At 40.5% G+C, this 21,609-nt stretch overlaps 2 protein-coding genes and 1 pseudogene across 2 annotated transcripts in view; all 3 read right to left on the reverse strand.

The window, feature by feature from the left end:
• Nucleotides 1-3,643, reverse strand: part of LRRC66 (leucine rich repeat containing 66) — a 37,452-nt gene extending 33,809 nt beyond the window's left edge. Inside the window, exon 1 of the mRNA XM_020890154.2 lies at nt 3,555-3,643. The gene's annotated coding sequence lies outside the window, so the exon portion shown is untranslated. The remainder of the gene's footprint in view (nt 1-3,554) is intronic.
• The window catches only part of SGCB (sarcoglycan beta), a 30,053-nt gene continuing 8,531 nt past the window's right edge, over nt 88-21,609 (reverse strand). Inside the window, exons 2-6 of the mRNA XM_070458044.1 lie at nt 18,286-18,495; nt 9,381-9,566; nt 8,488-8,679; nt 8,023-8,154; nt 88-3,647 (exon numbers count right to left, since the gene is read on the reverse strand). Coding sequence (XP_070314145.1) covers nt 3,444-3,647; nt 8,023-8,154; nt 8,488-8,679; nt 9,381-9,566; nt 18,286-18,495 — 924 coding nt within the window. The 3' untranslated portion in view covers nt 88-3,443. The remainder of the gene's footprint in view (nt 3,648-8,022; nt 8,155-8,487; nt 8,680-9,380; nt 9,567-18,285; nt 18,496-21,609) is intronic.
• LOC110135209 (ATP synthase subunit ATP5MJ, mitochondrial pseudogene) lies at nt 15,621-17,578 on the reverse strand (annotated as a pseudogene).

A 21,609-nucleotide genomic window follows, 5' to 3' on the forward strand; every position in this document is an offset into this window, starting at 1 on the left:
GGTGCCCAATTCTCAAGCTATTCAACACGTTTACAGGAGTGAGTAGAAACCTGCCAATATTTTAACAATTAAAAAGTCAACAGCAAACAATTTTATAGAATCTTTATTGTAAACAGAGGTCATTAATAGTTATTACAAACTGACTCAACTGAAAGTCAAATTAGTAACTCAGATTTATATGTTTATTTTTGTACGGCATAATTTGTAATCTTTGCCCCCTCAATGCTTTGAAAAAAGGTTACTAAAATTATCAGTATTTCAATGGTCTCTCTTTTTTTGTCAAGTTTAGCACCGTAACATCCTCATTCTTTTAAAGAACTCACTCAAAACTAGGTAGAACTTTCACTGTTCATTCAAAACTATCATACACCATTTGTTTTTTTAATAATGCAAAAAGAGCACAAGTATATGTTAAAATATTACAGACAACACATAGATAGTCCCTACTGTGTGTTGTTTTGCATTCTTCCCACCTGCCCATTAGACAGCCTCTGAAATACCTTGCTTTCATTTCATTTGTCCCCCTTGTCATTGTCATCTACCTCTAAAGGAGTGTAGTTATTTAAACAAGCGTGGGTCTGTCCCATTTTCCTGGGATCCTGTCTTTGTCTTCTATTCACCCCAAATCTGTTGCCTGTCGAATCAGTGTTTGATGGAGGGGAATAATCAGCAGAAGAGGCAAAGTTAAGAATTCAGTTTATAGGAAAATACCATCGGAGGGTGAGAATGAGTAGCTGAGGCTTTACTGTTATGCAAAATGGATGGTTTGTTCTTGTTCTGCTTCCCAGGGAATTTTCCAGGTCTATGTTTCAATGAAGAAGCACAAGCTACCTATAAAGTGTCCTAAAATACTATACCTGTTACCTTAACATCAGTTCTATAAAAACATCAAAATATTCTCTCATGTCCAAAGCACTTTATGGAAATGTATAAAAGACAAGTTATTTCTCAGAGAAGTAAAAATAGATTGTTTCATGAATTACATTCAATAAATAATACTTTGTAACATAGTGTTTTGTGGTTTTTATAAAAATATTTATCAAAACAAAACTCCAAAGCAAATCTAAATAAAGCAGACATGTAATGAATGTAAAATTTACAAATATACTGAGCAGCTGAATGAAAATTCCAATGGATTTTTTTTCTGAATATCATTCAGATATTAAGTGAAACTGAATAATATTCATATGGATTTTGAATATCACTACAACTAACAATACCCAGAGGTCATAAATTTCACTTCCTCTCTTTTTTCTTCACTTAAAAACCGTACTCAGTAATAGGTAAGTTAGTCTCTACTGTTTTTTGGTTTGGTTTTTCTATCAGAGAAACTGTGACAATACTGAATGCAAATTCTTTTTTGTACTGATTTTCTCATCTATATAGTTCAAAGTGTCAAGGACAGAATACTGTTATGTTTAAATGCAAAATGGGGTTTATGGCTTATCTCGGCTGCCTACTTTATGGCTCACTACTTTGAAGCCTCTCTTCCTGATGCTGCGTGTGTGTTAATACCACCAGAATTCAAGCCAAACATAAAACACATGAAAAATCAACGGGCTTGAGGGTTGTAAATCATTACGATGGGTGCTGACGTTAGAAGCAAAGATCAATTCTCCTCTTACATAAAAATTACTCATATTACTTCCTGCATTAGCGCCCTTTAGTCCAGCGCTTCCTGACTCCTCTCAAGGTCTGACACATATTAAAAAGGTTAATCTGTCTGGCTCGCTGGGGTAAACTCTCCAGCCTGGGGCTCACCTGGGACATGACCTCCCCGTCTCCCACTGTGCCACCCCAAAGGCTGAGGTATACATATCTTGGCAACCCCTTTACCCATTCAGGCACTCCAGTTGGGGTATGGGGGTCACCCACAACTATGAACTCTCTATAGCACAGTATTTTGTAATTGGCTTCAGAAACTTCAAAATCTGACATTGACTGGTCAGTTATGTGACACGAGATTGATTTTCTTTTATCTAGAGTAGCACAACTGTTTTGATTCTTATCTGCACAAGTAAATCTGAATTGGCCTCTGTTTATCTTTCTAGAGTTTTAAATACCTAAAAATCCAGTACAGATATTGATAAAAAGAATGTGGTATTTAGAAACAGGTCCATCTAGGTTTGAATCACATCTGAATTCCAATCCCAACTCTGTTCTTTCCTCAGGCAAGTTTCTTAACTTCTCTAATCCTCAGTTTCCTAAATGGGTAAACTGGGATAACATCTGCTTATAGAGTTTGTAGTGAGAACTAGACATTACATGTGCAATGCTTAAGACAATGCCTAGCAGTGTAAGATGCTCAATAAATGACAGCTATCATCATTTCCTAGGTAAAGCTGAGATAGTGCTTTCATTTCTACCACATTGCGAACACAGTATTTAATGAGTAAATGAACATTTAATGAGTGGACATTCTCTTAGTACTTTCTTCCTAGTGCAAAACTAAGGAACCATCAGTTCAGTTCAGTTCAGTCACTCAGTCGTGTCCAACTCTTTGTGACCCCATGGACTGCAGCACGCCACTGTCCATCACCAACTCCCGGAGTTTACTCAAACTCATGTCCGTTGAGTTGGTGATGCCCTCCAACCATCTCATCCTCTGTCGTCCCATTCTCCTCCTGCCCTCAATCATTCCCAGCATCAGGGTCTTTTCAAATGAGCCAGCTCTTCGCATCAGGTGGCCAAAGTATTGGAGTTTCAGCTTCAACATCAGTCCTTCCAATGAATACTCAGACTGATTTCCTTTAGGATGGACTGGTTGGATCTCCTTGCAGTCCAAGGGACTATCAAGAGTCTTCTCCAACACCACAGTTCAAAACCATCAATTCTTCAGTGCTCAGCTTTCTTTATGGTCCAACTCTCACACCCGTACATGACTACTGGAAAAACCATAGCTGTGACAATACGGACCTTTAGTTCCTTACTATCTCCCATATGTGAAGCTCTTTAGTAACCTCACTTGTATGCGAGAATACAGTTGAAAGTAATGCACTAAAAATCTGTCTTTCCTCTTAGAAGCCTAAGGACAGAACATGTAACATTTATTGATGGTGTACCTTTAAATATCTTAAGTGGGTCTAACCCCATTAGTTACTAAAAGTTACTTATAGTGAGTCTACAGTTGCTTCATCCCTTTATCCTTTAGACAGGAACAGTGGCATTTTAAAAATACTTCTTTAAAGAATAATTTTGATTATATTCACTTCTCTCAATAATTTTAGAGAACCGTAAATTGATCAGTGCAACTCAATGAAATGTATTAGAATTTAGGCTCTCTGAGACTATTTTAAACATGGAGACTACATAATAGATGCAGCAGTGCACTGCAGGTTACATAAATGAGTTATCACAAACTCTGTAAAAACATGATATGCATGCCTAGTCTTAAAAAAATAAAAAGTCACAATATGAATCTATTGATGTCCTCTTGGGTTCTTCTAGTAGGGGTCTCCACAGGGGTTGTCTGAGGTCTGGCAGCCCATGTTCTGACCTGTCACCTGCACTCTGAAGAGTGTTCCGTCGGCACACATACAGAGTTTGTAACGCACCCAGTCATCACCACCAAACTGGTCTCCGCTGGAGGAACTTGGGAGGCGAGTCGTGTTGACCATCACAGTTCCATTCAGGATGATGCTGTTTTCCTATCAGGAGAAAAATCATACGGTTTATTTATCCACACAAGAAGGGACAGAACAAAGATAATAAACAAAACTCACTGGAATATGAGCAAGAATAGAAGGCAGTAAGACAGAGTAAAGTCATGACCAAAATAACAAAAAAAATCCCCAAACCAATCAAAATTTGACTAGTGACCTCTCAGTAACTGTTCATAAGTTGTATTTATACACTTAACACAATTTATTTCTCAGCTAACAATTATATCAAAATTCCTAAGTGCACATAAGACTGACACTGATCAAGTCTCAGATCATTTTCACTTGCTACTACTTGAGTTTTAACCAAGTGTCTGATTGATATGTTTCTGACAATGAACAGAAAAAGAAAAACTAGAAAACTTTTCTCCTAGAGAAAAGTAATTTTAATTTCCAATTATTTTGGTAACACTATAAATGAAGATTCAAGAAATATAATTTTGAAGATCAGATACTCAAAGAAAACTGGCTGGAAGTTCTTTTCTTCAAGCCCACTGTCCCAGGAGCACTATAATATCGCAGACTTGCTCTTTTTTGGAACTCTTCTCTCTCCCTTCTTCCCTTTCCTTCTTTTCCTTCATTCAGTGATTAATTTTTAAATGTCTCCTATGTGTCAGATACCATTCCTGGTGTTGAGTACACAGCAGTCAACAGACAGGCAAAGTTTAAGTCCTCATACACTGATATTTTACTGGGGAGGGGCAGACAATAAACATCTTAAGAGGTAAAACAAACATCATCTGAAAAAAGCAAGTCTGGATAAGTAGAGAGAGAGTGACCGGGTGGGGTTCTACTGTATAGCGGAAGGTCAGGGAAGGTCTGATGGAAACTGGGTGACATGAGGGAGCAGGGCATATGGGTGACTGGGCAAAGGAAAGAACAATATGCACGTGTGACTTGTGTTCCAGAAACAGACAGGAGGCCAGTGTGGCTGAAGGAGAAGGTGAGTCACAGAAATAACCAGGGGCCAGACACACGGGGCCAGGGAATGGACTTGGGATTTTATTCCAAATCAGATGGGAAGACATTTGGAGGGTTCTGACTAGAGAAGTGACATGATCTTTCAAAAAGGATTGCTTTGGCTGTTTTTATAGAGAACAGCGTACAGGGGTGAAAGAGGAGGCTGTTTCAGCAGTGCAGGCAGGAAATGACGGTGGTCTGCACCATGGTGGTGGTGCTGGTGGAGATGGCGAGCATCAGCCAGGCTCTGTACATCTTCTGAAGGTACAGCCCGAAGGCTCCACTGACGAACCAATGGGTAGCATTTAACAAGATGGGAACACTGAGAGAAATACATGTTTGGGGAGGGAGGAAGGATATGCAGACTTTTAGACTTGTTGTGATTGAGATGCCTCATAGATACTGAACTGGAGAGGTAAGAAGGCAGTTGGATATATGAATCTTAGTTCAGGGGAGAAAGAAGTTCCAAAGTTGAGAGTCATCAGCTTATGGAGGGTGCTTAAAGCAATGAGAGAAAGTTGATTATGAAGTGATGGAAATGGTTAATTGACTATGTTAGTGATGTTGTTGTTGTCCAATCATGTCCGACTCTTTGCGACCCCATGAATTGCAGCACGCCAGGCCTCCCTGTCCATCACCAACTCCCGGAGTTTACCCAAACTCATGTCCATTGAGTCAGTGATGCCATCCAACCATCTCATCCTCTGTTGTCCCCTCCTCCTCCTGCCCTCAATCTTTCCCAGTATAGGGTCTTTTCAAGTGAGTCAGTTCTTCGCATCAGGTGACCAAAGTATTAGAGTTTCAGCTTCAACATCAGTCCTTCCAATGAATATTCAGGACTGATTTCCTCGAGGATGGACTGGTTGGATCTCCTTGCTGTCCAAGGGACTATCAAGAGTCTTCTCCAACACCACAGTTCAAAAGCATCAATTCTTTGGTGCTCAGCTTTCTTTATAGTCCAGCTCTCACATCCATACATGACCACTGGGAAAACCCTACATGACTACTGGGAAAACCACAGCCTTGACTAGATGGACCTTTGTTGACAAAGTAATGTCTCTTCTCTTTAAAATGCTATCTAGGCTGGTCATAACTTTCCTTCCGAGGAGCAAGTGTCTTTTAATTTCATGGCTGCAGTCACCATCCGCAGCGATTTTGAAGCCCCCCAAAATAAAGTCTGACACTGTTTCCACTGTTTCCCCATCTATTTGCCATAAAGTGATAAGACCAGATGCCATGACCATAGTTTTCTGAATGTTGAGCTTTAAGCCAACTTTTTCACTCTCTTCTTTCACTTTCATCAAGATTTAGTTCTTCTTCGCTTTCTTCCATAAGGGTAGTGGTATCTGCATAGCTGAGGTTATTGATATTTCTCCCGGCAACCTTGATTCCAGCTTGTGCTTCCTCCAGCCCAGCGTTTCTCATGATGTTCTCTGCATATAAGTTAAATAAGCAGGGTGACAATATACAGCCTTGATGTACTCCTTTTCCTATCTGGAACCAGTTTGTTGTTCCATGTCCAGTTCTAACTGTTGCTTCCTGACCTGCATACAGATTTCTCAGGAGGCAGGTCAGGTGGTCTGGTATTCCCATCTCTTTGAGAGACAGTACATGGAATTGAGATAGTACATGGAACTTTCAAATTTTGCTCCAATGCTGCCATCTTGTGGTCATGTAATTTTACTTTCTTTAAATTTGTAAAGCAGTTTTTTAATGGGAAGTATAGTTAACTTACAATATTGTATTAGTTTTAGGTGTACAGCAAGGAGATTCAGTCATACATATGTTTTTTGGGTTATCTTCCATTATAAGTTATGACAAGATTTTGAATGTAGTTCTCTGTGCCATATAGTAAATCCTTGTTATCTATTTTATGTATAGTAATTTGTATCTGTTAATCCCATACTCCTAATTTATCTCTCCCTGCCTCCCTTTCCCCTTTGGTAACCATGTTTGTTTTCAATGTCCATGAGTCAGTTTCTAGTTTGTATATAGATTCATTTGTATTATTTCTTAGATTACACATATAAGTGATATCATATTTGTCTTAGCACTTTTTAAAAAAAAAAAGGCAGTTTAATTGATAAGATTCTTCCTAATGATTAGCCACACACTTAAAAACCAACCTCTGATATTAGCTGAAAGATAAAGCTAATTATCTTTTCAATACTGGCTTCTTTTTCTTTAACTGTGGAGATATTGGGTGTGGGTGTGTGTGTGTCTGTGTGTGTGTATTTCAAAGTATGTCACAGTAACAACAGGTAGAATTTTCAAGTAGAAAAAATTAAAAGATTTAGGTAATTTGCTAAAGGCTGTAAAGCAATCAGTCACATCTCTTGCTTCTCTGAGTTTCCGACGTGGAGAAGAACAGCCCCTGGGACACTACCACTCTCTCAGAAGGATGGCTTCCTTCTACATGGTACACAAAGAGGACTCAGCACTGATACTGAGTTTCTGATAAGAATCACATTTTACGTTCACAGTTACTATTGAGAGACTGGAACATGCTCTTCAGAGGAAAAAGATATTTATGAAAGTGAAAAACCTAATTTTTAAAAGTTTCTTCCTTCAAGAGCTATGATTACATTTTTTAAAAGGAAAGAATTATTTTGTAAGTCCTTAGGTTTAAGTTCATCTTTGTTATTTAATGCTTGATAAATTTAATTAGCTTTAGTTGGATAGCAAAGAGCAGGTGCCCAAAAGACATTCTGAATAAATATACTTTGACCAGAATTATGAAACAGGTAGAATGTTTTTGGACTTATGGCTCCCTTACATGAAATATGTTACCTATTAAAGTTCAGATATAATCTGTGAGGCACAAAGGAAACTGCTTTTCAACAGGTATAATAAAGGCAAAATCTTTTTCCTTTACAATTAAATAACAGATGTATAAATAAAAACACATTTTATATATTGACTAATTGATTTTTACATCACTGGATACAAAACCCAGGAAGGGATATGAAAAATCTTTAACTGAAAAAAACCCCATCAACTTCATGACATGGATAGTTATTTTGATATTCTTTAAGAAGGTTTTTTTTTGTTTGCTTGCCTTTTAAAATAATATAGGCATCATTATGCAAAAAAAAATTTTTAGAAAATAACAGGCAAGCAGAAATAAAATAAAAATCATCTGTCACTCTGCTGCCCATAACCAACCATTGTTGACATTTTGGCATAACCTTCCAGGTTTTTATAAACATACATATAATCTGAAAAATAAAAATGAGGTTTTTCACACATTGTTTTACAACTTACTTCCACTTCATAATCTATTGTGAACATCTTTCCATGTCAAAAAATACAAATACACTATCATTTTTCATAACTATACTTTCCAAATATGGGTTTATGTACCCAAGAATCTAGAAATTCACTTAAATTAAAAAATACTCACAGCCTTTAATTCCATATTACCACCCATGTGGAATTCAATGGTTTTGCCCATAATGAACACTCCTTCATTTCCACGGACAATAGCACGCCCATCAACTTTTATATTTAAGTCACTAGTAGCATTGCTGGTAATCTGAAAAAAACAAACAAACAAACAAACTAGTGATGAAGAATTTCTAAATTAAAGTGAGAATTATTATTAGAGATAGAAAAGTAGAAGTTTCAATGAAAAAATAAGAAAGGCAAGTGTTTTCATTCACATTTTATAGATGTAGAGATAAAGAGATGATTTGATAATGATCACACAAACCAGCTGATGACAAATGTAGAACTAATCTTTTCCACTCTTTTGGAGTTAATTATTTCACAGCACTGTATCAGTAAAACTGCCTCCCCCGCCAAACACACTTTGTAACTCTAGACAGTAATTCTCTTCCATTAATAAAGCAAAGAAAATAAACCATACCCGTTCAGTAGATGCTTTTTGAACATTCAGACTTTTCACTCCACTTGGCAAATGAAACTCATGAGTTTCATAGTCTGTGCTGAATAAGATATTTTGAGTCCTTGGGTCGAAAAACTGCATGCCAATGTCGCTTGTGATAGAAGTTTTGTTCTTTTCTACACTGAGCTTTGTTGTCCCTTGCTGAAAAACAATCTTCAGAAAAACACTTCATCATGAATATGTTTTTGAAAAAGGCTGCATCCAAAATTCATCAAGAGCATCATCAAAAACTCTACAATAACAGACTTTTAACTTCAAGTAATTTTCACTGCCTCTTTCTGACTCCCCCCACCCACTTGGGAGAAGAGCTCTTTAAAGTGAGGGCTGACATGCTTACACGCTGTAACGGTTGGCAGAAAGCGGATGGTGGCCGAGCACAGGGACCCAGAGCTAAGACGGGCGTGGCCAGTGAGGATGCTTCCTTCAGGCTCTGGTCAGCTATACTAGCCACTCGGCAGGGGCTGCCCCTAACTAGGACGTATTCCCTACCAGACTCCCAGAGAGCAGAGGTTATTCCAACCTGGGAAGGTGATGTTTTTTAAATTTATTTTTAACTGGAGGATAACTGCTTTACAATGTCATATTGGACACAGTGGGGGAAGGCGACAGTGGGACAAAGATGCTTTTTAAAATGGTTTTTTCATGTGGAGGAGAAAAGAATCTATCCCAGAAAATGTTACCATGACACAAAACAGAATATTAAGAAAATACTGAATATTAATAGATTAGAAGGCCAATATTATCAAATATAATTATGAATTTTCTCTAAAGGAAAATATCCATTTCAAACAATCAACTTGAGGTTTTTACAAAGAATTTTTCTCTAATGTTTCTCAAATAATATGGTTACTTACAGGCTGGTTGTTGCCAGTGATGACTAAATTTTCGTTTCGTCTTCCTCCTACTGTGCTCTTATAGAGAGGATGTATAACTCCCATGTCAGATACTTGTTTAAATCGAAGCAGACCACTTTCATGAAACTCCATGCTATCACAGCCATTTGGTCCGATGCGAATCACGGCCCAGATAACAAGTGTTATCTAAAAAAGGAATCAAACCCACTGTTGATAGGCAGCATACATTCTTAACACAACTTGAAAGCAAACAGAAAAGGTAGCTGCCAAAGGATTAAACTTCCTAAATGGTTTCATCAGTGACATAAACACATAAACTGGGTTTCCACTCACAAACAAAACCAATTTTATTTTAATCAAGGTATTATATACAAATAACTAAAAGTAAAAAAAAAGGAAGTAGTTAATTTCTTTTACCCCCCTCTGTATCTTGTCCACTTTAAGCAATTTTAGCTATTTTTGTCTAGAACTTCTCTCCATATTTCTAAATAATGTGTGTGTTATGTCTTTACTGATCAATTTCAGATTGTCATCTATTAATCTATTTCAGCAGAGAGAATTTTAGCTCATTTACATTTCTTCTCCCCTAACTCCAGTCCACGTTCCATCCATGTTCAGTACTCTCAGCCATTATGACAATATACATATTATTCACACTAAGCCAAGCCTGTACTATGATGGTGGTTCTTTTCTTGGGCTTTGTGTCTTTCAGAGTTTAATACCTGTCTTTCCCTCATTTGCTTAATTTCTCTGAATATCAGACTAAGTCTTTTCAAGCTTTCCAACATTTCTGTAAAATGTCTCTCAATAAAATGTTCTAAAAGTCCAAATCTCCCAGAAAAATGTTAGTCCTGTTTTCCTCTCCCGGGAACTCTTTCTGGCCCCCTCATCTGCCTGAAGCCTGTCCTTGCCCTCTGAGTCCGCCTCACAGCCGCCACCCTGCGCCCTCCCTTCACTTTCACACCACACCCTCCGTCTTCTTTCCCGGCGTGGGCGCCCAGCTTCCTGCATCCTTGTCTTCATCCTTCTTGGTGTAGTGCCTGCTTTCAATAAAGCGGGCTCCTGTGGCTTCCTTAGGAAGAATGTATGGAAAGTAAATAGTTTTTGAGCATGGCTAAGAAAATGTCTCTATAATCTTTCACATTTGATTGACAGTTTAGCTTGACACACATTCCTAGATTCGAAATTATTTTCTGTCTGAATGTTAAAGCCCTTGCTTTCCTGCCTGCTGGTTTCCCGCACTGCCTTTGAAAGGTCTGATGCCACTCTGATTTTGTGTTCTTTATACATAATCTTTTAAAAAACTTCTCTCAAAGATTTTAGGATCTTCTCTTTATTCCTGGTCTCCTTAATTTTAACAGTGATAGCTTTGGTGTGAGTCTTTTTTAGGCATATGCTGGACCCAGAATGGGCTTCCCGGGTGGCACTAGTGGTAAGGGACCTGCCTACCAATGCAGGAGACTTCCATCTCTGGGTGGGGAAAATCCCCTGGAGTAGGAAACAGCAACCCACTCCAGTGTTGTCGTCTGGAGAATCCCATGGACAGAGGAGCCTGGCAGGCTACGGTCCATAGGGCTGCAAAGACTCAGGTACGACTGAAGCAACCTAACATACACACATGGACCCAGAATGGTAGTTTTCAAATTTTCTTTGTTTATTTGATAACATTCTCCCTAGTGTGTTCTCTCCTCTTTCTAAAACCCCTATTAACAGCAGTTCATGGATTAATTCTTTAATTTTGTTGAATTTCGTGGAAGTTTCTTTTTTCTTCCAATATCTATGTATCTATCTACCTACCTATCTATCCATTCATCTACCCATCCATGTGCGTGTATTTCCGTGAGTTTTTCATGTTCTTGAATTATTTTTTAATGGCATGGATCCTTGTTTAATGGACGCAATATCCTCTTACTTCTCTGAAGACAATGATTTTAGTGTTTTTATCTTTTTAAAAAATTAGTTTGCAATACTGTGATGGTTTGTGCCACACGTCGACATGAATCAGCCACGGGTGCACACATGTCCCCCAGCCTGAATCCCCCACTTACCTCCCTCCCGGCCCCACCCCCCGGGTTGTCCCAGAGCACAGGCTGTGAGCGCCCTGCTTCACGCATCGAATCTGCACTGGTTGTCTGTTTTACACACGGTAATACACACGTTTCAATGCTACTCTCTCAAGTCGTCCCACCCTCGCCTCCTCCCACAGGGTCCAAAAGCCTCTTCTTCACATCTGTGTCTCTTCTGCTGCCTTGCACATAGGACCATTGTTACTGTCTTTCTAAATCCCATACATATGTGTTAATATACAGTATTGATATTTCTCTTTCTGATGTACTTTGTATAATAGGCTCCAGTTTCATCCACCTCATTAGAACTGACTCAAATGTGCTCCTTTTTATAGCTGAGTAATATTCCATTGTGTATAAGTAAATGAAAGTCACTCAGTTGTGTCCAACTCTTTGTGACCCCATGGAGTATACAGTCCATGGAATTTTCCAGGCCAGAATACAGGAGTGGGTAGCCTTTCCCTTCTCTAGGGGATCTTCCCAACCCAGGGATCAAACCCAGGTCTCCCACATTGCAGGTGGACTCTTTACCAGCTGAGCCACAAGGGAAGCCCAAGAACACTGGAGTGGGCAGCCTATCCCTTCTCCAGTGGATCTTCCCGACCCAGGAATCGAACCGGGGTCTCCTGCATTGCAGGTGGATTCTTTACCAACTGAGCCACCAGGGAAGCCCTGATCCTGTGTATATGTACCACAACCTCCTTATTCACTCGTCTGCTGGCGAACATCTAAGTTCACTGTCATTTGCTACCTTTTCTCTATTTCCCTGAATTCCTACTTTCTCCGTGGTTTGGGTGCTTTTGGTTTCCAGCATTTCTCAATTCTGGACCCTTTCCATAAAAGTTCACTGACCCCTGTGGCTCTGTGTTCATATCTAACACAGAGGTTATAAAAAGTTCATGGAAAGGTCTGTGTGGGGTGGGGCCAGTGACTGACAGGCCTCACAGTACGGGGTTTAGGTAGCACTTTCACGGGGACCTGCCAAGCGTCAGCATATTCAGGTCTTGCCCAGAGAATGCAAGCCTGGTGCAGGGAGCCGGAGGTGGGGATGAGGATAAGGGAGCCTCAAGGCTCAGGGTGCAGGACTCCCCTGCTTTCCTGCGGAAACCCAGGCCTACCCTCAGGCAGAAACAATCCCTTTGGTTCAGCGCAGGGTGAGGAGGGGCAGCTCCGTGACTGCTGGCTGGAAGGGGAGCGGGGCTGGGGATCGTATGGCTCCTTCTACAGGTTTTTCTTTTTTTTTTTTTTTTTTTTATTTGTTGGAGGCTAATTATTTACAACAGTGCAGTGGTTTTTGTCATACATTGAAATGAATTAGCCATGGATTTACATGTATTCCCCATCCCGGTCCCCCCTCCCACCTCCCTCTCCACCCCATCCCTCTGGGTCTTCCCAGTGCACCAGGCCTGAGCACTTGTCCCATGCATCCAACCTGGGCTGGTGATCTGTTTCACCCTAGATATACATGTTTCGATGCTGTTCTCTTGAAACATCCCGCCCTCGCCTTCTCCCACAGAGTCCACAAGTCTGTTCTATACATCTGAGTCTCTTTTTTCTTTTTTTTGCATATAAGGTTATCGTTACCATCTTTCTAGATTCCATATATATGTGTTAGAGAAGCTCTCTGTTTGCAGTTCCCCTCTCACGCCTGCTTTTCAAGGAACCTGTACTTCCACTTCCTGAGGTTTTTCAGCATTCTGCAAGGCACTTCCACCAATGCCCTCTGCAACCCCCTCCCCAACATGCAGTTTCTCTTCTCTGGTAAGTTGCCATTCCTCATCCACCTTCAAATATTATGATTTAGAATTCTGACTGCCCCCTGCTTTCTTCCAAGATATTTCTGCTTCTTGACATTGTCGCCTTAGGTTGAACTTTTTAGAGCAGAAGGGGATGAAAAATGTCTCTCTTTTTTTTTTTGCCATCTTAACCATAACTTTTCAATAAAATAAATTCAGAACATGTGCTCCTAGTAAAGCTACTTACAGTTTCAGCTCATTTCAATTTAAGTGAAGAATTGGACACAAATGTTTTGGATGTACATAAAATACAAGGACTAACTTAAGAGTGTTAGAAGTAAAGAATACAGTGAACGGAATCACACTGGAACTGCTGCATCCATGTTCATGATCGGTGTTAGGGACCCCGGTAATCACTCTGAAAACGTCTGTCCACACACAGGCCAGGGGGTGTCACGCAGAACTCTCAGGTAGTGTCAACCTTGGGATAACAGTCTTCGTCTTTAAGGGGCTTCCCTGGTGGTCCGGTGGTTAAGAATGTGCCCTGCAATGCAGGGGACATGAGTTCGATCCCTGGCCAAGGAACTAAGATGCCACGTGTCACCGGGCAACTAAACCCATGTGCCACAACTGAGACCTGACACAGCCAAATAAATGAATAAATAAAGATTCATTTAAAAAGTCTCCTTCTTTAAGAAAGCAATTATCTTTGGAAAGGGGAATACACCAACTCCTCAAACCTTGGTGTAAACTAGTCTACCTTAGGTCCTTTCATTCTTCAACAATAAAGATTCAGGACTGCAAAAGGTAATCTTTTACTGCATCCAAGGTTCACAATTTTTAAGCTGAGGAGGCAAAAGTAAATTTGGGAAAAGCTGAAAGAAAACATGAAGGAGTGTATTTTTATGAGAGATGAAGGCAATAAAATCATCTTGGGAAAGGTCTCCTCTGTTGAGTTGATGCTAATCTTTTAAAAGTTAAGCTGTTTAAAGGAAAGAGTCTATAAACATTTTTTTTTCTAAGTAAAATTAGTACACGGTGAGAAATGAAGTATTAGCTGCTGTATCAGGAAACGAGGATGTCACAGTCATCAGCAACTGCAGCCCTTCAGTGTGAGCTGATGAGCCCTACGGACACTTAGGATGGAGAAGACCGGCCATCAGGCTGCAGCCAGCCCCTACAGTGAGCTCCAGGGACGCTCAGGATGTGGAAACACAGGACACGGGCCCCCGAGAGCCGAGAGGCATGTGAAAGCAATGATTCCATAAACTCAGGTTCCTGGATCTCCCCATGCACAGAAAAGTGATAAATTCTTTAACCTGGGATATCTGGCTTCCTTTAATTAACTATAATCTTTTGATGTTCAGACTACCTGCCCTTTGTTGCAAAACTTCTATATAACCTGGCTCATCCCCTAACCTCCTCAGAGCAGTTCTCTCAGGGTCAGTTGATATGTTGTCTACCAGGTCTGAACTCCTAAAAATACCCGCAGAATAAAACATAATTCTCAACTTTTAGGTTGTGGCTATTTTTTAAGTTGACGATGGCAATATTAGCACACTAGGTTTTCATAAAGAAAATATTCATTAAAATTCAGTAAGAGATAAAACATATCTTCATAGATATTGTGGGTTTGGTTCCAGATAATAGCAATAAAGTGAATATTGTAATAAAGCAAGTCACACAAACTTTTTTGGCTTCCAAGTGCATACAAAACTTAAGGTTACACTATATTGTAGTCTATTAAGCATGCAACTACATTACGTCTAAAAAAACAACTTTCAGGGATCCTGTTGGTACACCTGGTAGTCCAGTGGTTAGGACCCAGCACTCTCACTACTGAGGAACTGGGTTTGATTTCTAATCAGGGAACTAAGATCCTGCAAGCCATGAAGTGAGGTAAAAAAAAAATGTACATACCTTAATTAAAAAGTACTTTTTGCTAAAAAAAATGCTATCACCTGAGCCTCTAGTGAGTATAAACTCTCGGCTGGTGGAGGGTCTTGCCTTGACATTCATGGCTGCTGACAGATTGGGGTGGTGGTTGCTGAAGGCCTGGGGTGGCTGTGGCAATTTTTTAAAATAAGATGATAATGAAGTTTGCTGCACTGACTCTTCCTTTCATGATGTCTCTGTAGTACACACAGCTGTTTGATAGCATTTTACCTACAGTAGGACTTCTTTCAAAATTGGAGTCAATCCTCTCAAATCCTGCTACTGCTTTTATTGTGTGTGTGTGTGTGTGTGTGTGTGTGTTTGTGTGGTGGGGGAGAGGTCCTCATAGGCACATTTATTCGTGTGTGTGTGTGTGTGTGGTGGGGGAGAGGTCCTCACAGGCACATTTATTCATGCCCGAGGGCAGCAGCACTGCTACAAGCATACACAACGTCCCGTGTTCCCACAACACAGTCAGACCTACTGTAAACGAGTAAAGCTCGTTAATGATGACCACGAGCAGGTGCAGGACTGGAAGCTTTCAAGGCTTTACCTCTTTTATCAGCACTCCTGATTTTATAAATGATGAAGCCATGCCTACCCAAATCTCCAGGTAAACGTGGGTACAGTAGGGCTTCATGGAGATCCAAACATTCTTAACAAGGCTTTGAGGCATCTCTGTGCAGGACCTGCCACTGCTTTATCAACTAAATTTATGAAAAAGTCTAAATCCTTTATTGTCATGTCCATAATCTTCATAGCATCTCCCTCAGGAGATTTCATCTCAAGAAATCACTTCCTTTGCTCATCTGTAAAAAGCAACTCTTTATCCTTTATCAGGGGGATGGTAGTAATTTATCACATCTTCAGGCTCTACTTCTAATTATCTTGATATTTCTACCACATCTATAGTTACTTGATCCACTGAAGTCTTGACCCCTGAAAGTCAATCATAAGGACTGCAATCAACTTCTTTCAAACTCCTGTTTACATTGATATTTTGACCTCTTCCCATAAACCCCCATTGTTCTTGATGGCATCTGGAATAATGAATTCTTTCCAAAGGTTTTTCAACTTACTTTGCCCAGATCCATCAGAGGAGTCACTATCTATGGTAGCTGTTATCCTTAAAAAATGTACTTCTTTTTTTTTAAATAAAAAAATGTATTTCCTAATAAGACCTGGGAGTCAAAATCATTGCTTGATCGATGGGCTGCATACTGGATGTTGTGTTACCAGGCATGAAAACAACACTACATCTACACTACAAACAACACTGTGCATCTCTATCAGAGCTCTTGGGTGACTGATGCATCGTCAATGAGCAGTAACATTTTTAAAGAAACTTTTTTTTTTCTGAGCAGCAAATCTCAACAGTGGGCTTAAAATATTCAGTAAACTATGTTGTAAACAAGTGTGCAGTTATCCAGACTTGGTTGTTCCACTTATAGAGCCCAGACACAGAAGATTTAGCATAATTCTTAGGGTCCTAGGATTTTCCAAATGGCAAATAAGTGCTGGATGCAACTTAGAGTCACTGGCTGTCTCAGCCCCTAACAGGAGAATCAGCCTGTCCTCTGAGGCTTTGAAGCCACGCATTGGCTTCTCCTCTCTAGCTACAAAAGTCTTAGATGGCATCTTCTTCCAATATAAGGCTGTTTTGTCTGCATTGATAATTTGTCATTTAGTGAAGTCACCTTCAGTAATGATCTTAGCTAGGTCTTCTAGATAACTAGTTGCAGCTTCTGTATCAGCACAGGTTATTTCACCTTGTACTTTATGTGATGGAGATGTACTTGATGTACTTTTTTCTTAAACGCCATGAACCGACATCCATTAGCTTCAAACTTCTGCAGCTTCCTCACCTCTTTCAGCCTTCATAGAATTTAAGGCTGTTGGTTACTCTGGATTTGGCTTTGACTTAAGGGAGTTTTGTGGCTGGTTTGACCTTCCACCCAGACAAGTAAAACTCTTTCTGTATCAGCAATAAAACTATTTTGTTTTCTCACCACTCATGTGTTCTCTAGAAAGGGAATTAAATTTTTTGTTGTTGTTGTGCTGCACAGCTTGTGAGATCTTCATTTCTTGACCAGGGACTGAACTGGGCATGTTGGCAGTCAAAGGGTCAAATCCTAACCACTGAAACACCAAGGAATTCCCTAAAGTAGGACCTTCAATTGCCTTTAAGGAGCTTTTCTTTGCATTCACAACTTGTCTAAGTGTTTGGCATAAGAGACCGAGCTTTCAGCTGATCTCAGCTTGTCATGTACCTTCCTCACTAAGCTCAGTCATATCTAAAACTTTTGATTTAAACTGAGAGATACCTGCAACCCCGCCTTTCACTTGAACACTTAAGAGGCCATGGGAATGGCCTCTCAGGGAATGGTTCAGCCAGTAAGGAGTCTGCCTGCAGTGCAGGAGACCTGGGTTAGACCCCTGTGTCAGGAAGGTCCCCTGGAGAAGGAAATGGCAGCCCACTCCAGTATTCTTGCCTGGGAGATCCCATGGACAGAGGAGCCTGACAGGAGTCAGACATGACTGAGTGACTTCACTTCACTTCACTTCGAGTAGAGGGAGAGAAAGAGTGAAGGGGGAAAGGGCTAGTGGAAGGAGCAATCAGAATGCAAACAACATTTATCAATTAAATTCACCATCTTTTATGGATGTGGATAGTGGGAACCCCACACAATTACAATGGTAATATTAAAGACCACTGGTCAGAGAACACCATAAGAAATATAATAGTGAGAAAAACTCTGAGATATAGTGAAAATTCCTGAGCTGTGACAAGGAGACTGAAGTGAGCAGATGCTGCTGGAAAAATGGCACTAACAGGCATGCCTGGGACAAGGCTGCCACAAACCTTCACTCTGTAAAACATGCAGTAAAGGCAAAGTACAGTAAAGCTACATGCCAAAAAACGAGTCGTGTCTGACTCCTGGCAACCCCACGGACTGTAGCCCGCCAGGCTCCTCTGTCCATGGAATGCTCCAGGCAAGAATACTGGAGTGGGCTGCCATTTCCTTCTCCAGGGCATCTTCCCAACTGAGGGACAGACTAAACCTGGGTCTCCCACTGCAGGCAGACTCTTCACCATGATTCCACTAAAAAGAGAAGAAAAATTCCTCATGCTAAGTAAGAAAACAATACTCCATGCTAAATACTCACAATTAAATTGATGACGGCCAGGATAAACAGGAGGATAATCACACAGATGGCTAAATTGCCCTTTCTCCCTCTCAGTCCTGTTTTATGGAGGCGATCTTCATCGATTGGAATATAGCCGGCTTTAAAGTTACTGTTGTGCTCTTTATTGACATTCCTTCTCTCAACAGCCTTCTCACGCATGGACTTCTTCACAGGACCATTGGAACTTTGCTAAAAACAAAACACAACACAATGGAGTAGCTACACCCTCTATTTTGGATGCATTATTTGTTAGGTGCAAATTCTTAAGGAAAGAAAGCTATATTGGTTAGTGATACATTTTCTACTAATAAACCTCAAGTCATGTTGCACTGGGGCTTCCTAGGTGACGCTAGTGGCAAAGAACCCACCTGCCAATGCAGGAGACACGGTTTGATCCGTGGGTTGGAAAGATCCTCTGGAGGAGGGTGTGGCAACCCACTCTATCTAGCATTCTTGTCTGGAGAATCCCCACGGGCAGAGCCTGGCGGGCTACAGTCCAAAGGCTTGCAAAGAGTTGGACAAAACTGAAGTGACTTAGAATGCACGTACACACATGTTGAGTTGCAGGCTCCAAGTGGGGACACGACTGTACTGAGAAGGGTTGTAGATAACAGCCTGATAACAGACTTCCACTTTGAATAGTCCTGCTTTGAATAGTCCTACCTGGAATCAAGATTGCCAGGAGAAATATTAATAACCTCAGATATGCAGATGACACCACCCTTATGGCAGAAAGTGAAGAGGAACTAAAAAGCCTCTTGACGAAAGTGAAAGAGGAGAGTGAAAAAGTTGGCTTAAATCTCAACATTCAGAAAACTAAGATCATGGCATCTGGTCCCATCACTTCATGGGAAACAGATGGGCAGACAGTGGAAACAGTGGCAGACTTTACTTTCTTGGGCTCCAAAATTACTGCAGATGGTGATTGCAGCCATGAAGTTAAGAGATGCTTACTCCTTGGAAGGAAAGTTATGACAAACCTAGACAGCATATTAAAAAGCAGAGACATTACTTTGCCAACAAAGGTCCGTCTGGTCAAGGCTATGGTTTTTCCAGTGGTCATGTATGGATGTGAGAGTTGGACTGTGAAGAAAGCTGAGCGCCAAAGAATTGATGCTTATGAACTGTGGTGTTGGAGAAGACTCTTGAGAGTCCCTTGGACTGCAAGGAGATCCAACCAGTCCATCCTAAAGGAGCTCAGTCCTGGGTGTTCATTGGAAGGGCTGATGCTGAAGCTGAAGCTGAAACTCCAATACTTTGGCTACCTGATGCGAAGAGTTGACTCATTGGAAAAGACCCTGATGCTGGGAGGGGTTGGGGGCAGGAGGAGAAGGGGACGAGAGAGGATGAGATGGCTGGATGGACTCGATGGACATGAGTTTGAATAAACTCCGGGAGTTTGTGATGGACAGGGAGGCCTGGCGTGCTGTGATTCATGGGGTCACAAAGAGTCGGACACGACTGAACGACTGAACTGAACCATCAGTACAGTGAACAGCCAGCTCATTTTGGGGAAGAGCTGATAGACACACTTTACAGTGGAACTGTTTTTATTAATTATTTATAAAGATCTGCTTAATCATATATATATGTGTATATATATATATAATTTACATGAAAAGAATTTAGAAAGGCTAATACACTTTACTTATCATTCCAGTTGGCTAAAGTTAATATTATCATAGACCAGCAGTTTTCAAAGTATGGGCTGAGAAGGTCCCTAAATCCTTCAAGTGTCTGGAGGGTGAAAATCATTTTCAAAAGAAACCCACTATGATGTTGTTTTCTTTTTTTACTCTTCTTCTCTCATGAATGTGCAGATGACCCTTGAACAAAATGGGTTTGAACAGCATGGATCCACTTATACGTGGATTTTTTTTTTCAATAAACATATTGGAAAAAATTTTGGAGACTTTCAACAATTAAAAAAAACTTGCAGATGAAATACTGAAAAAATTAAGAAAAAGATTTGCTGTGAATGCATAAAACATGTAGGTACATAAGGTGAGTAATACTTAATATAAAATTAATAACAATTTCCTTACTGTTTTATAACCTTGTTTTTAAAGAATTATATTATGTACAATCTGTCTCATAGCTGGAGAAACTGGTTATCAGCCAATAATCCCATATCACTGGCTTTTTAAAAAGGATATGAATATGACTGTGATACTTTATGCCATAAAAAGTTTTTTTTTTTTTTTTTTTTTACAATTCATTTACTAGTGTATAGGTTAGGCTACCATGAAGGAACTGTACTGATTAACATTTGTTGTTTAGTCGCTAAGTTGTGTCCAGCTCTTTTGAGATCCTGTGAACTATAGCCCATGAGGCTCCTCTGTTCACGAGACTGCCCAGGCAAGAATACTGAGTGGACTGCCATTTCTCCAGGGGATCTTCCCGACCCAGGGATCAAACCCGAGTCTCCGGCACTGACAGGCGGAGCCAGCAGGGAAGCCCACTGGCTACATTAAGTTACCATAAAGCAACCACTGTGCTGCTGATACTGCTGGGGAAAATATCAACCACCTCAGAGATGCAGATGATGCCACTCTAAGGGCAGAAAGCAAAGAGGAAGTAAAGAGTCTCTTGATGAGGGTTGAAGAGATGAGTGAAAAAGCTGGCTTAAAATTCAGCATTCAAAAAACTAAGATAAGGGATCTGGTCCCATCACTTCATGGCAAATAGATGGGGAAAAAGTGGAAACAGTGACAGATTTTATTTTCTTGGGCTCCAAACTCACTGTGGTGACTGCAGCCAGGAAATTAGAAGACGCTTGCTCTTTGGAAGAAAAGCTATGACAAACCTAGACAGCGTATTAAAAAGCAGAGACATCACTTCACCGACAAAGGTCCATATAGTCAAAGGTACGGTTTTTCCGTCTTCCCTTCTGGCTCAGCCGGTAAAGAATCCGCCTGCACTGCGGGAGACCTGGGTTCAATTCCTGGGTTGCGAAGATCCCCTGGAGAAGGGAAAGGCTACCCACTTCAGTATTCTGGCCTAGTTAGAACTGGACATGGGACAACAGACTGGTTCCAAATAGGGAAAGTACATCAAGGCTGTATATTGTCACCCTGTTGATTTAACTTATATGCAGAGTACATCATGAGAAATGCTGGGCTGGATGAAGCACATGCTGGAATCAAGATTGCCAGGAGAAATATCAATAACCTCAGATATGCAGATGACACAACCCTTATGGCAGAAAGCGAAGAAGAACTAAAGAGCCGCTTGATGAAAGAGAAAGAGGGGAGTGAAAAAGTTGGCTTAAAGCTTAACATTCAGAAAACTAAGAACATGGCA

Source organism: Odocoileus virginianus, chromosome 29, assembly GCF_023699985.2.
Source record: "Odocoileus virginianus isolate 20LAN1187 ecotype Illinois chromosome 29, Ovbor_1.2, whole genome shotgun sequence".
Lineage (NCBI taxonomy): Eukaryota > Metazoa > Chordata > Mammalia > Artiodactyla > Cervidae > Odocoileus > Odocoileus virginianus.